The sequence below is a fragment of the Hemicordylus capensis genome, chromosome 6, assembly GCF_027244095.1.
Source record: "Hemicordylus capensis ecotype Gifberg chromosome 6, rHemCap1.1.pri, whole genome shotgun sequence".
In the NCBI taxonomy this organism is placed as follows: domain Eukaryota; kingdom Metazoa; phylum Chordata; class Lepidosauria; order Squamata; family Cordylidae; genus Hemicordylus; species Hemicordylus capensis.
The window spans coordinates 93,626,576-93,642,698 of NC_069662.1; the positions used below are offsets into that span (position 1 = coordinate 93,626,576).

At 42.5% G+C, this 16,123-nt stretch overlaps 1 protein-coding gene across 5 annotated transcripts in view; it reads right to left on the reverse strand.

Annotated features, from left to right (window-relative positions):
• Nucleotides 1–16,123, reverse strand: part of GOLGA4 (golgin A4) — a 126,931-nt gene that overhangs the window by 43,526 nt on the left and 67,282 nt on the right. For all 5 annotated transcript variants that reach the window (XM_053260134.1, XM_053260131.1, XM_053260133.1 and 2 more), the window contains one exon: nucleotides 8,974–9,104. In XM_053260134.1, the coding sequence (XP_053116109.1) occupies nucleotides 8,974–9,104 (131 nt within the window). The remainder of the gene's footprint in view (nucleotides 1–8,973; nucleotides 9,105–16,123) is intronic.

Sequence of the window (16,123 nt, forward strand, 5' to 3'; positions counted from 1 at the left end):
CACTGAATGGGAAATGCATGTTACTATAAGAAGTCTTGAGAAACAGAATACTTATGTTTGTGTATGTATGTATGTATGATAACCATTGAGTATGTTTATACAATATGGCGGGCTAGTGTAACTTCTTCCCAATAGCCAAGTGTACCGCCATAGTTCGAGGAGTCATAAGACTAGTGCCATTTTTGTCCGGCTGGTGAACTGAGCCAACATTTCTTCACCCCTGCCTACTATACAAGGACTAATGACTGGTTTATGTTGTTTTTTGGCTTTCATGAAATTTGCAAAAAAAAAAAAAAATTACATTAAAAGCCTTTTTGCCTTAGCAATCAGATAAAAAACTGGAATGTATTTTGTCAAAGTAGAACTATTCCAGTAAATACCTCCATTAAACCAACACACAGAGACATAGTATAGTTTTACTAGGGTATTAAAATAAAATGTTAACCATATATTCAGTCACATGGACTGATGCAGTATGACAGTAGGAATTATGCTCCTATCTCCACAAGCAAAAAAGTTTCCAATTCATTACAGCAGTACACACAATATGGAGATGCACAACAAAAATTCTCTCTGAAAACTGCCCAATTATTGTGGTGATTCTATGTAAAACCAATGTCAATAATGCATTTATGCACTTCTGCACATTATTCAGCAGCTTACAACATTTGCAATAATGTGATTAACATTTCAGAAGAATTGGCTAGTACATACTGCTATATCTCTAGTGGTGCATAGTAACAGCACTAATTAAGTGTGACTGACACTTTGCAAAATAGAAAAAAAAATAGAAACTAATATCTATTCAGCAGAGATGCAATATTCGATATCAGGACTCAAACAGGTGTGGTTGATATGTAATCTTGATGCCAAATAAAAGAAATCTAGCAGAAAAATGTGACCACTCCACATAGTAGCAAAAATCAATCAATCAATAAATGTTTTCATAACTTCAATTCTGTATACCAGATGCACATGCCGAAAAGCAAGGCAAACGACAGTAACAGGTAGAGAAAGGTTTATATAGACAAGAGTACCATTTTTATTGTAATTTATTATATTAAAGAAGGAGAAATGCAGATAAGATAAGTAAATGATCAGATATGGAGGGCAAATTAAATCAACAAGAACACATAAGTGCATATCAGCAACAACCTCTAGGCAACCAAGTATGATTGTTACAGTAAACCCTTAGCTACACTTTCTGCATTCACTATGCCAGTAAACTGTATCCTCCTTCCTGCACCTCCAGTATCTTCCATTCATGCTGTATGACATGAACTAAACTGCTCACCCCACATTCACATCCATCAGTTTCTCCCTATAGCGCAGCAGCACTATGCCACCATCAGAAAGCATAAACAATCAAAATGCTATATACTGAACAATATATAAGCAATTTAATTCAAAAATATATTTCAATAATCCAATTGCTACCAAATCGTAGAGAAAGGCAGCTTTCTCCCTTCCTTCTTAAATTCCCTAATCTATGGGAAAGTTTCCTTTCCATGTGACACACATATATTGTATTTCCATGTGACACTATATAATGATCAATCAGACATTGAGCAAATCCCATCCACTGTTCCATCACTAGTTTGGAATATTTACCTTGTAGCAAGTCTTCACTAAAAAGTAGTTTTCAAAATCTTGGACACTTTGTATTGGGCAGACTAGTCAGTCACCATGGAGATCAATTAGATAAGTTAATAATGACTGACTTAACCATTAATTTCAGTGGAACCTAGTCATGACTAAGTGGGCAGTATCCAGACTACACACACACACACACACATATACACATGCTCATTTGCTTAGCTAAATTAAGCTAAATGACATGCCCACAAATACTTGTGGACATATTTCAGAAACAATTTGCAAAAGCAAAAAAGGCAATACAGGCAAACCTCGCCACGTGCGACCCCAACATTTGTGGTTCTGTGTATCCACCGTCACGCAACTGACACCCAGCCTCGGTATACATGCAGGAAAGGGGATAAATTTTGGATATCTGCGGTTTTGGGCTGGTTGGAAATGACTACGGATATATAATTCAATTCACACATGAATTGAGGCCAATTAGCAGATTCAACCACAAATCAAATCGCCCTTAAATGAAGGAGCTGATTTGAGGTTGAATCAAATTAGCCCAGATTCAGCGCGATTCATGAGGCCATTCTGGCAGGATTTACCACCTTGCTGATTGGTTTTCTGGCACTGGCTTCTGATTGGCTCGAGATCTCCTTGCTTCTTGGTTGGGTTTTTATCATTCAAATCAAGTGTTGGCAGGTATAATTGTGCCCTCATTGGCTGAGGGGAGAGAGGGGAGAACACTTTTGGAGGGTATTTCAAAATATATTCAAAGGGACTGCGAGACAGAGAGAGAGCCCTTATGGAGAAAGAGTATACATCAAGAGAAAGGAAGGTCTGATTCTGCGGTTTTCTTTTCTCAGCAATGAGTACACAGGAGACATCATTACTCACATTTGCAGCATCCACGGTTTCGTGTATCTGTGGTCAGGTAATAGACACCCAACCTCAGTATATGCAAGAAAAAACTGGGGAGGGGGGGTGTTAAATCTGCATATCCGCAGATTGAGGATGGTCGGAAATGACCTCCAAGGTCATTTTCGGTCACCATTTTAAGCACCAGAGTCATTTTGTGGCTCCCTTCCCACTAAAACTTGCGTTTTGGGCAGTATAGAAATGTATTTAATAAATAAATAAATAAATAAATAAATGATAAAACACAGCTTGAAATCATGATTTCCCACCAAAAAAATGGTGGAGTGGAGACTTTTGGGGGGCATTGCTGGACCATGAGGAACCTGCAGAGCAGGGTAGGGCACTTTATTTGGAGTCCCCCCACCCCATTTTTAGCCATTTCCCTGCCTTTGGGAACCCAACCCCCAGATTCCCATTGCCCCAATGCCTCAGTATTCATGGTTCTGGTAGCCACAGTACTAGCCGAGAAAGAAACCCCCACGAATATCGAGGTTTTCCTTTATAATGTGCTTGCTGTGCTATTGCTGCTACAACTATCTGGTTTTGCTGAATCTCAGAATGACAAAGGCAGAACTTGAGTGCCTGTCTACCTTCCTTGAGTTGCGGTTTGGTCCGTTTGTGGGATGATGTTGTGGCAAGAAATGTGGCAGCTCTGTATTGCTTATTCGTGACTGCTGTGATAAGCACCATGTCTGGCCTTGACTAACTTGTGCTTCACTCACTGCACTGGTCTGTTCTGCAATCTGCATTGCAAAGTATACTCAATCAGTCAAAATGTGGCTGAAGACGTTATAGTTGAACTTATGGCTATACTTTCTGGCTGCTAAAGGTGCTTCTGTGCTGTGGCAGCTGTTGCAAGCAAGGTTGGAGTCATAATTGTGTGTGAGAGCAAATTGTGCCCATGATGTTACTGCAGCACAGGCACTGTGGCTGGCAGTAAATTCTGGGTCAGTTGTTGTTGTTGTTGTTGTTATTATTGCACCATCTTTGGACTGTGTGTTTGGCAAAATGTGTTATCAGATGCGGGTGACATGGTCTCCCTCCCAAATGGGGCCGTGCAGCCTTGTTTGGGAGGGAGGTCGGCCCGCACTGCGTAGAGCAGTTTGGGTCGGAGCGACTATCGATCAGCCCCAGTGGGTTGACAGCGAGACCTTTAAGGCAGGGAGAGTCACTCCAGCCACGCTGCCAATGCAGCACGGGCCAATTCCAGCTCCAAACGGGGCTGCGCGGCCCCATTTGGGACCAAAATAACGCCCCCACGTCTGATGCCAGACACGTGGGCCATGTCTGGGGCCATGGTCGCGGCCCGATTGGTGGCAGCCTGGGTTCTTTGAACCCGTTCGTCAAATAGTGGCTCTGCCCCTGGTGCACTCTGCTTGTTTCGTCCATAGGATAGGCAACAATGGGCAACTTGAATCACCCATTGTTGCCCATGAGTAGGTCCTAGGGACACCAAAGAGGGTTGGGTGGTATGGCATGATGGGTGCTACCTACCACCTAACCCACAAAAGAAATGGGCATGCAGGTGATTGGCAAGCAGGTAAAAATTCGTTAACCTAAACTCCCATAGGATCCTATGGGGCTGCTTGGGAAAGTGTTATTGTTGTTAACATTTAAAATTTCTCACTTGCCCATTTCTTTTGTGGATTGGGTGGTAGGTACCACCCATCATGCCCTACCATCCCACCCAACCCACTTTGGTGTCCCTAGGACCTACCCATGGGGAACAATGGGATGATCAAGTTGCCCATTATTCCCTATGGGCGAAATATGAATTTTCAATTTGATTCACTGAACTGGCTGGCAGGTTCAAAGGATCAATTCAAATTGTTGTGATTCAATTTGAGGTTGAATCGAATTGCAAAAAATGATTCATGCACACCCCCAGAAATGACCTTCGAAGTCAAGCCTGCTAACTTGTCAAAGAGGCACCTTTTAACGTGGTAATTCTCTTTATTTAGCCCTATTCACCCCCAGCACAGTACCTCCAGTGACTGTTGCTGGTGTCTCTTTGTTTTTCTTTTTAGATTGTGAGCCCTTTGGGGTCAGGGATCCATCTGATGTATTTATCATTTCTCTGTGTAAACCACCTTGAGCCATTTTTGGAAGGGCAGTATAGAAACCGAATGAATGAATGTCTGGCCAACATTTTATCAAACAGTGCCATTTTGCCGCTTTGGTGTGTGTCTGTGGGGGGGGGATCAATTTTTTTACCATGACTTTTTCACATAAAAATGGAGGAATTGCAGCTTCTAGGGGGCATTGCTCAACAGCAGAAGAGCCGTGGAGCACAGTACAGTATTCTATTGCAATTATTTTAGCCGTTTTCAGCCTTTTTTGGCCATTTTTTGCCCCTGCAGGAGCCTAACCTCCTTCATCCCACAGACTTAATGTCCTGTTTTCCGCTGTTTTGTTACCCGTGGAAATTGGTGGGAACAGAACCCACAGATAACAGGGTCCACATGTATAAAATATTAGTTGAAACTTGTTGTGAACCAGTCTAAATGTTGAGGAAATTCATTGCTGTGATATGTCTATATACTGTACTGCATGAAATGATTTTATGTTATCACTAAACCAAACTGCACTGATATACCCACTAGAATGTAGAGAATGCATGTGTGGAAAGAGTGAATGAGTGTTCATGGCAGAAGAGGGCCGAAGATGGAGGCCATAGGGTCCGGAGTGACCAGGAAAGACGTGAAGCCTGCATGTACAGAACAGGCCAGAGGAGGAAAAGTAAAGTTTGCCACCTAAGTGCTGAGTGAAGAGTCAGTTCCCTGATAAGCAGGATGATTGGCTAAACAGCATGCTCCCCAAAAGACAGAATCCTCTGATGTGCATTGGTTCCCAGACTGTGAGCCTGTGGAACCAGTGGTTGCCAGAGAAAGTGGATTATTATTACAAAGGCCCAAGGCGGTGACCAGAGAGAGAACAGCATAAATAGGGCTATTCTGCAAATGGCTTCTTGAGGAGGCGACTGACTAATACCTTCAAAGCAGAGTATACACATTCCAGAACTCTTGGTCTTTCCAGGCTACCTTTGGGGCTAACCACCCCACCCCCAAAGTGTATGTATTGTGAAAATTAATAGTGAGAATTAGTAACTACTATATCTTGCACAACTCTAATACATTCTATTCTTTGAATCTCTACTTGTCTATCATTGAGAACTCTGTGGCAACAAAACCTGGTCATACACACTTCTTTCCTTCTCAAGGCAGCAATCCTTCTGGTGTGGCCTCCTAGGGGCCGGGGCTAGGGAATTGCCTGCACAGTGTTTTTGCCATAACACACTGACATCCATGCTGTTTATTTAGACAAATCTGCATAATCAATCACAGTAGTTTGATTTAAAGTTAAGTGACTATAGCAGTTTAGAAGAGGCCCAAACTTCAAGCTTTACAAGAAACTATTCCTTAATAGTACCTCTGCTATCTAAACCAACCTTTACCAAGAAGAAGAAATAGTAAAACAAACTAGCAAAGCAATGCTCACATCGTTACAAAAGTGGTGATTTTTTAAAAAAAAAACCTGTGGTCTGTTAAAAGAACACAAATACTGCTTAGAATGTTAGCTACTATGATGTCAATCAACATCATAGCCAGCATAGCTCAGTGGTTAGAGTGTTGGACTAGGACCGGGAAGACCCGAGTTCCAATCCCTATCAACGATGAAACTCACTGGGTGACTCTGGGCCAGTCATGTATCTTTCAGCCTAACCTACCTCACAGGGTTGTTGAGAGAATAAAAATAACCATGTACACTGCTCTGAGCTCCTCGGAGGAAAGGTGAGATATAAGTGCAATAAATAAATAAGCCAACAAACATGAGCTTTATAAACACAAATCACATCATCTCTTGAGATGAATGCCCTGTTTCTGCTATCATTTTCTCTTTATAGGGTTAGTCATGTCCAGCTTTAATCCTATGTAGCAAGGTTAACACACAACTCTGTTGTAGGCTTGGTGTCCAACTACCATCTATTCTAATCTGGCTTTAATACATTTTCCTTCATCTAATGGTATGGATACTATCAAAGGCATTTAATATAACTATTTTGATTTCATCCATGGAAAGGAACCAGTGCATTTTTAATCCCTATTCAGGGCCATAACTATAATAGGCCAAGGGGAAACAGTTGTCTGAGGGCCCACTGCCTTTTGGGGGGGGGCACAGACAAGTCACATGACTGACTCCCCCAGCTGCGCACCCGCCCGGGCTTCCTTCAGTTGTATTCATCCTCCGAAATCAATGTGAGTGTTAAGACCTGGAGCTACCAGAACAGCATGTCTTTCTCTAGTACCATTCAATGACTTGCATCGTCCACAATTTCTTTTTGTTACCACTATTCAGCCTCATTTAAGATCTCTTTACTTCATGAGCTGAGCTTCAGTGGGGGGGGGGGGGGCGGGGGGCATTTTAAAATCTTGTCTCTGGGCCCACTCCAACCTTGCTATGCCCCTGTCCCTATTACAACACCACACCAAAACCAAAACAGCTATTAAGGCTAATTTAAATTACTGTTCAGTTATTAGCATTGTTATCATGAGCACACATGGTGCATTTAGCATTTACAACATCTATCTCCAACAGAAATCCCTTGACTTTTTCAGCCTTGAAGACAACTCCAAATTTTTCCAACCATGAGGTTACCATAACCTTTGGACACAACTCCTTATCTTAACTGAAACCATGCCCACTATTTTCTCTAGAGCAGCCAAGGAATCTGCAAGCTACAAGGGCCAAACGGGTAAGGAAAAATTAAACTCAGATGTCATCTCAGAAGAAATAATTATTGATACACTCCAATGTGAAAGATAAGAACACAACAGATGTTTAGGGCTGTCTTAAGGATATAACAGATGCTGTCTTGGTGAAGCTGCTGGAACTCCATGACACTTGGTTTACAGAACCTAAATTATCCTTCATGTCTAAATATTTCTTTCTCCAACATCAGTGAAACACTGGCTCTCACACGCTTAGGTCTCCTTGCCACCTACTACTACTACTACTACTACTACTACACACACCACTTTTCAATAAAGGTTCTCAAAGGTTCTTTATCTCATACATAGAAAAAATAAATAAATAAAGGCTCCCTGTCCCCAAAGGGCTCACAATCTTGTTCCCCTACTCCTATGCATCACATACTTCCATGTGCTCAATTCTGACAGGATTTCTTCAACCTCCATGGAAACCTCTTATTTTTGTTCTCCTTCCCATGGTGTTTGTGTCCTGCCCGGGAACTCCTCGTCTTCCCTGATGAAAAGCTGTGCACTTCAAATCCTTGTCTTCCAGCAGGGCTACACTTGCCGCAGGAATGGTTTACAGGTGAAACTTGGGAAATTAGAATATCGTGCAAAAGTCCATTAATTTCAGTAATGCAAATTAAAAGGTGAAACTGACATATGGGACAGACGCATTACATGCAAAGCGAGATAAGTCAAGCCTTAATTTGTTATAATTGTGATGATCATGGCGTACAGCTCATGAAAACCCCAAATCCACAATCCCAGAAAATTAGAATATTACATCGAACCAAGAAGACAAGGATTGTAGAATAGAACAATATCGGACCTCTGAAAAGTATACAGTGTACTGTGCTTGATTGGCCAGCAAACTCGCCTGACCTGACCCTATAGAGAATCTATGGGGCATTGCCAAGAGAAGGATGAGAGACATGAGACCAAACAATGCAGAATTGCTGAAGGCCGCTAATGAAGCATCCTGGTCTTCCATAACACCTCATCAGTGCCACAGGCTGATAGCATCCATGCCACGCCGCATTGAGGCAGTAATTGCTGCAAAAGGGGCCCAAACCAAGTACTGAATACATATGCATGCTTATACTTTTCAGAGGTCCGATATTGTTCTATTCTACAATCCTTGTCTTCTTGGTTCCATGTAATATTCTAATTTTCTGGGATTGTGGATTTGGGGTTTTCATGAGCTGTACGCCATGATCATCACAATTATAACAAATTAAGGCTTGACTTATCTCGTTTTGCATGTAATGCGTCTGTCTCATATATCAGTTTCACCTTTTAATTTGCATTACTGAAATTAATGGACTTTTGCACAATATTCTAATTTTCCGAGTTTCACCTGTATGTTCTCTTCTGGCAGGAAAAACCTAGCACATTCTCCGCAGATCACCACAACACTTCCCTTGCTAGCAATTACATTGATTGGAATTCCTGAATGCTTGAGTGTTCCTCCCCTGAACACTTTCTCACCAAACTCCCTCATTTTTGTTTGTAGTCTCCTGTTCATAAAGCTCTGGCCATAAGCTCTCAGACCTTTCTGGCCTACACTGAACTTCACCTAGCTAAGGAATATAGCTCTATCCACAAGCTGGTCAATGAGCAGTAGTGCAGAAGAATGGATCTGTATCATGGAAACAACAGTACTGAACCACAGAAAAATCTGACTTTTAGCACACAAAACAAGCAATACAACATATACCTCAAGAATTTCTTCATATTTTTTCACTGTCCTTTGCAGATCATCATCTTTTTCTAAAATCTTCTTATGTAGTTGAGTTATCTCTGCATGATGACTTTCTATCAGTTCAGCTTCAACCTCCTGGGCTTTACCTGTTGACATATGACTGGGTCACTATTTTATTTTTGTTAATTAATAGCAAGGCATTGTAGATATGCTCAGAAAGTGAATCTCAACTACTGTGCTAGAGAAATCCCTAAAGAAACAAATTCATGAATCCAAAACAATTCATATTAGTATACTGTCAAATTTCAGCACACCAAGATGTGATTAGCAGTATATACTTGGCCTTGTTTTAGGCACATAAGAAGGTAGCCACCCCCCGCCAACCCCAGTTTATAAAAATAAGAACACGTTACTTGCTTGTAATAAATGATCTGGTAGTGATCCAGTGACAGTGGGGGTTCTGCACCCATGCAGGCCACTTCAGGATAGATTTGTTAGCTCCTCAAGGCGCCCCTCCCCCACCGTGTGCGCATGCTCTGCACCTGTTAACTTCAGCAGTTGGGCGCCATTTCCCTTAGTTTCTGTAGGCTGACAATGCCTTGACCAGTCCTTGGCCTTTGACAAACAGATAGATGTTCCTTCCCCGCTCCCCCTTGCTTTCATTGTGGGGATGGATAGGAAGGTTTTGTGATTGTCACAGGATCACTACCAGATCATTTGTTACAGGTAAGCAACCTGTTTAACTGGATAGTGAGCCAGTGACAGTCACAAAAGTGAGTGACTCACAAGGTTCCCTTTACAGTTGGTGGGAGAACCAAGCTACTGCAGCACCCTTGTAAGCACCGCCTGTCCAAAAGATGCTGCTGCTGCTGCACTAGAAGTCCAGCATGTAGGGGTTTGGTTGTTGTTGTTTTTTTAAACGAACATTGGATCAGAGGCCCAAGCTGCAGCCTTGCAGATCTCTCTAAATTTAACGGCAGAGAGATGGACAGCCAACATAGCATAAGCCCTCATCAAGTGAGCCTTGACTGAAGAAGGTGGGTCTACCCTCTGTAGCTTGTACGCTAGAAAGATAATCTCAACTAGCCAATGAGCTAGCCTTTGCCTTGAAAGTGCATAACCTTTGATTTTGCCTTTGTAACAAAGAGCTTTTTTGTCCTTCTGAAACCAGCAGTCCATTTCAATTAAAAGAGTAGAGGACAGGGTACATCCAGACTATGCAGTTGCTTTCTCCAACGTTGTAGTAGGATTTCTGAAGGAAGTCCGGAGCACAATAACTTGGTTCATGTGGAATTCAGAAACTATCTTTGGTCTAAACTCCAGGTCAAATGCATCACCACTTTGTCTGGGTGAAATTTAGTGTACGGCTCATCAAAACATAGGTCATTGAGCTCACTAACAAGGCAGACTCCACTTATCAATTGGCTTCCTTAGCGGAGCATACAAGTTGCTCCGCATGTATAAATCTTTTATAAATCACTTACAGATCGGGTTAGAAAACACTGTCTTACCATCCCAACTGGAATGGTGGGAAATTGCAGCCGCCAAATGTACCTTTACACATTTGCCACATTCGGCCAATCCGGCCATCTTTAAAGTAGTCAGATACAGAAGCACCTCATGAACCGTTGCCCCTTTCGGCTTAAGATGTCAAGATTCTACAAACTTGCAAAGCCTTCTCCACTTCACAGCATAGGCTCTTCTAATAGAAGTATTTCTATTGTTTATTTATTTATTTATTTATTTAATTTCTATACCTCTCTTCCAAAAATGGCTCAGGGCGGTTTACACAAAGAAATAATAAATAAGATGGATCCCTGTCCCCCAAAGGGATCACAATCTAAAAAGAAACATAAGATAGACACTAGCAACAGTCACTGGAGGTACTGTGCTGGGGGTAGATAGGGCCAGTTGCTCTTCCCCTGCTAAATAAAGAGAATCACCACATTAAAAGGTGCCTCTTTGCCAAGTTAGCAGAGTTAGGCTATCTTTCAATAGCTTATCCTCCAGGCCATGAGATTCAGTGTTCTTAAGTTTCGATGCAGCAACTTGCCTTGCTCTTGACTTAGCAGTTTGGGCCTTTAAGGCAAATGTCTGTGATTCTGTCCAAGCAGTCTGAGTAGCCATGGAAACCAAGGCTGTCGTGGCCAACACTGCATTATGAGAATGCATCTCGTCTTCTCCTGTAGTAATTTCACTACTACCCTGTTGAGTAGTGGATATGGAGAACATAACGGAAACCAACTTTGCGTCCATTGGGACTGGAAAGCATCACCCTTGGAATGCTTCCCTACACTCGCTCTTGAACAATAATTCATGCACTTGGTGTTCTCCTGTACTGTGAACAGGTCCCCTGTTGATGTCCCCCATTGCATGAATATGTTTGTCAAGCATTCGGGGTTCATGCTGCTGTAACAGCATCTGAGATCTGCTCAAGACATCCACCAGTGTGTTGTCTGCTCCCCTGATGTGTATTGCCACCATACGGATTCCGCAGTCGACATACCAGTTCCACAACTGCTAGCTCAGATGACACACGGACCACAACACTATTCCACCCTGTTTGTTTATATATGCCATTGCAGTTGTGTTGTCCAACTGAACCTGTATGACTTTCCTCTTCAATCGATTTTGGAACTACTTCAGAGCCACGTATACTACCAGCTGTTCCAGGGGTTTATATGAAGCATATCCTGCTGCACAGTCCATAGACCCTGTACTTTGAGGCCCGACATATGCGCTCCCTGAAAATAGGTGTCCTTTAGTCCAATGTCACAATCCACTCCTCCTCATGTAGAAGCGGAAGAATTGCTTGCAATGTAATCATTCGAATTTTTTTCACTTTGACATACAGGTTGAGCCACCACAGATCCATTATGGGACAGATCCCCCCTCCTGCTTTGGGATTTGAAAGTAGCGAGAGGTTTTTTTTGGGGGGGGAACTTGTCTGCGTCATCTGGAGAGATTGTTTCCTCCAACAACATGTGAACCTCCTCCATCAGAGGCAGGAGTGAACTTCACCCTGGCGTAAAGTGACAGAGAATTGAATTCTATTGCATATCTCGTTTGGACTATTCTCAAGACCCACTGGTCTGTTATGTGGCGCTATGCTTGAGCATGACTTGCCAGTTTGTTGGTTTTGCTGGCTTTTGCCTGGGAGATGGTGTTCCCTGGCAGATGATGATGTCAGCATGATGTTGGTTGTGCAAATGGGCTCACAGGACAATCAAAGGTGTTTGGGTTGTAGCATGGACTTGTTATGTGCACCTTGACTCCTCTTATTCTTTACATTATATGGTTTCTTACTGTACCATTGGAAAGCCATTCAGTAGTCCTTTCGATCTGAATGGCGATAAATGTCTTGCCTACGGTTGTAGGGTTGGTACCTAATACTGGAGTATCTTGGAGTGATGGAAGTAAAAGTCTCTGCCACGTATTTTGATTTCTTCTACTTCTCCATCATGGAATCCATTTCTTCACTAAACAGACCCTTGCCATCGAAAGGCAAAGCCTCCACTCTGTCCCTCATATCTTGTTGGAGGTTGGTTGTGCGCAACCAAGCATATCACCACCAAATAATTGCAGATGTCAGTGTACAGGATTCTGATTTGGTTACTGAGCTGTTGCCTAGTAGCAGAAGTTATTTTCGCAAAGGTCTCCTCAAACCTGTTTTGGAGTTCATCAGGAGGCAAGGTCATATGTTCCTCAAAAAGGGCATCCCACAAAGTATGGATGTATTTCAATAGACACACCATACAACTAGCAATCTTAATTGACTGACACACTGTGGAATAGTTTTTTTTGCCCAAAAAGTCCAACTTGCGTCCCTATTTATCAGCCGGTATTGTATGCCATCTGCCGCTTTTGGAAGAAGAGGTGCAGTCAACAATCACAGAGTTTGGGACTGGGTGCTTCAACAAATACTCGTTCTCCTCTTGCACTCTATAGAGTGTTTCCAATCTCTGTGAAGTTGGCATAGATGTTAACAACACATCCCAGGAGAACTTTGCCGTTTAGTTATTACAGGCAGTGTGGGAAGATACACAGGTTGTGGTGTTGAGGTTTTCTTCATAAAATTATAAACTGAGTCATCCAAATTATCTGGATCTGAAGGAGTGGTAGGTACATCCTGATTCAGGTCTGAATTTCTTTCAGTAGATTCACTCCTTGTGGAGTTTGACTCATACTCAGATGACACAGGTTCTTCGGCTCTTGTTGCCAACCAAGCATCAGCTGTCACCAAAGCATGTTGATGCACTGTCCCCAAAGTACTAGCCTTTGAACTGGTGTGCAGTTGACCCTCATTCATTGAAGAGCCAAAAGATGTTCGAGATTCTGACGCACATGAAACTGTGCTTGTGGTAAGTGTGGTATCGTTTGCACAGCCATATCTTGTATTATAATCTGTGGTGGGGAGACCTGTGTAGCCAGTTGTACCAACTGTGGCGTCTCCAACCGCCTCCCCCTCCAAGCTTTAAATTCCTTGTAGTCTTCTGGTAGAACACATGTGTAACCTGCGTAAAGCCCAGTGGAGGCAATGCCTCATCCGCCAACAGGCATTGCAAAAATCATATACATTGGATAAAGTGAAGATATCTTTGGTATAGGGTGTGTAACCTCCACAAAATCATCATCTTCCTCATCTAGACCCTGACTTAAGAAGCCCTTGAAAGTGCCCACAGATAGGGTGCTCCCACCAGACACCAACACAGAATATTTTGAGCCGACATGGGGTCAAGAGCCATTTCGGTGTCAACATTGCCCTCCAAGTCGATACTGAACACCAGTGGGGATGTTGCTTGTGGTATCAAAGCCACTGACATCACTGTTTAAACTGGGCATCGAGGGGTAGATGGCAATTGCTGAGGCATCAGAGCTGGAGACAGGGATGCAGTTCTATGTCAAGGTCTTGATGTCGAAGCAGCATCAATCGTGGTCATAGCTTGAGGATCTGGGGCTGAAGAGCAGCACTCAGAAGACAGAGAATAACACTGAAGCTGCGTAGGAGAGGGTGGTTACCTCACAACTTTGATTGGCAACACATCGCCTTCAGGGACTTATACCTATGCTTCTTCGGAGGTGTTGAATCGGAAGCGTTATTCTCTGCCTTGCGCTTTTCCTTCTCACGACAGGAAGCCTTATGTTTCAACAGAGAATCAGGCTTTTCAAACACTGTAGCCAACCCTGACATCGAAGACTCCAGCGCCGAGGATATAGACTAAATGACAGGAACAGTCCCCGGCGTTGATCTCAGCACCGAGGTCAATGTTGAAGGAGATCGGGGCATCGGTTTCCATGGTATCAGAGCATCCTCCAAAAGAGCCACTTTCAGGCATGCAACCCGATTTTTCAAGGTCTACATGGAGAAAGAGCTGCAAACCGAGCAAGCAGATGCGACATGTCTTTCTCCCAAGCAGCACAAGCAGAGATTGTGTCCGTCGGTAGACCAGAGCTTGCCTCTGCACCCACTGCACCTTTTAAAGGTGGTCTTCCCCCATGGGGAGGCTCTACTCATGAGGCCCCACTCCTGGGTTTAAGGCTATCCATACATAAAGTAAAAAACTGTCCAGTAACCGTGCCAAAGTTCAAGAACCGAGAAATTCACTGAGACTAACACAGTCAGTCTGTTAAGCTAATAGCTAGTCCATTAAATGTTCTGTGTCAAATTATCCTTTAAATCAGTCAAAATACATTACATCTATAAGTTAAACAGTCTGAAAATCAAGCCAAATGTTCTGAGGGATCAGAGGAAAATACTCTCACTAAACTTTCTGAGGAGTTGAAGTCATCGAAGATGTGATCGCACTGGCATTCAGAAAGAAACGGAAGAAAATGGCACCCAACCGCTAAAGTTAACAGGTGCAGAGCACATGCACACAGTGGGGGAGGGGTGCCTCGAGGAGCTAATGAATCTCTTCCAAAGTGGTCTGCGCAGGCACAGAGCCCCCACTTTTGTGATTGTCATTAGATTACTATCCAGATCTAGGTTGATTCAATATTGAGCCCTAAAAGACAAAAACATGTTGTGCAAAACAAGTAAGCTGTGTAGTAGGCAAGCAGCTAAATTCACTTTAAAGTTTAGTAAGAATCCAGCTGTTAATATAGTTAATATAGGCAATCCAGAAAGCTTCCCTATCCTATACTGGACCAATCTGGGGCCATCTTCAAGAAAAGTGAAAATACCAGCAAAATAAGTAACCTAGAATTTCCATGTCAGGATCTCCTAAACACACTGGTCAACATCTTCACTAACAATACAGAGGCACTGTGTGCAAAGTATCTGAGGGCTGCATATTTTGGGTATTAAAGAGCACTTCCAGGGAAATGAGGTTAGGGGGGAAATTGCCCCTCTGGATTACTAAACATTGTGGGAATGCTTCACACGCATCAATAGTGAGGATGTTGCCCACTGTCCATAGTGATCATAAAAAGGAAGCTATTATGCCTGTTCATTTTCAGCCCTGATGAAGAAGCAATGGTAGACTATATAACATACACTTTAGCCATCTCTTCCTATCACATGGCAGATGCTTAATGGCCAGAAGTAAAATTGCAGTGTATACTTCAGGATACAGAGAACTCCTGAACAATCAAAACTCCCATGAAGGAACACAGTCTCCTATCTAATGCTTGGTTTCAAGCACAAATGTAATTTTTACTTTCAACTGCAAGACCACTGAACAAGTGCTATAGTACTTTCAATTGAATCTCAATTAAAAGCCAGTTATCCTAACATGACAACTCGTAAAATATTTGAAAGTTCTCATATTTTATGTAAAATGAATGTATTTGTGTACATGACTCATATGCATATGGCATCGACTAAAAAATACAGAACCCAAAGTCAAAACTAGTTTTAGAATGCGTAAGACATGGTGGGAAAATCCAAATTTAGTTAGCTCTTAAATTACTCCTTTGTGTTGTTCCTCTGCAACTCTATTTGAACCTAAACAATGAAAGAAAGTGAATACACAACACACCTGAATAATCTCCAAATTTATGACTCAAACACAAGACACTGACCCTACAAGAACAGATCTGATATTCTAGGTTACTAGAATTCACATGAGATATAAACCATATCCAGACATTATGCTGTAGATGTGTACAGAAATAGGGGTGTGCACGGAACCACAGAGCTGCGGTCTGGCACTGTGAGTGGGTT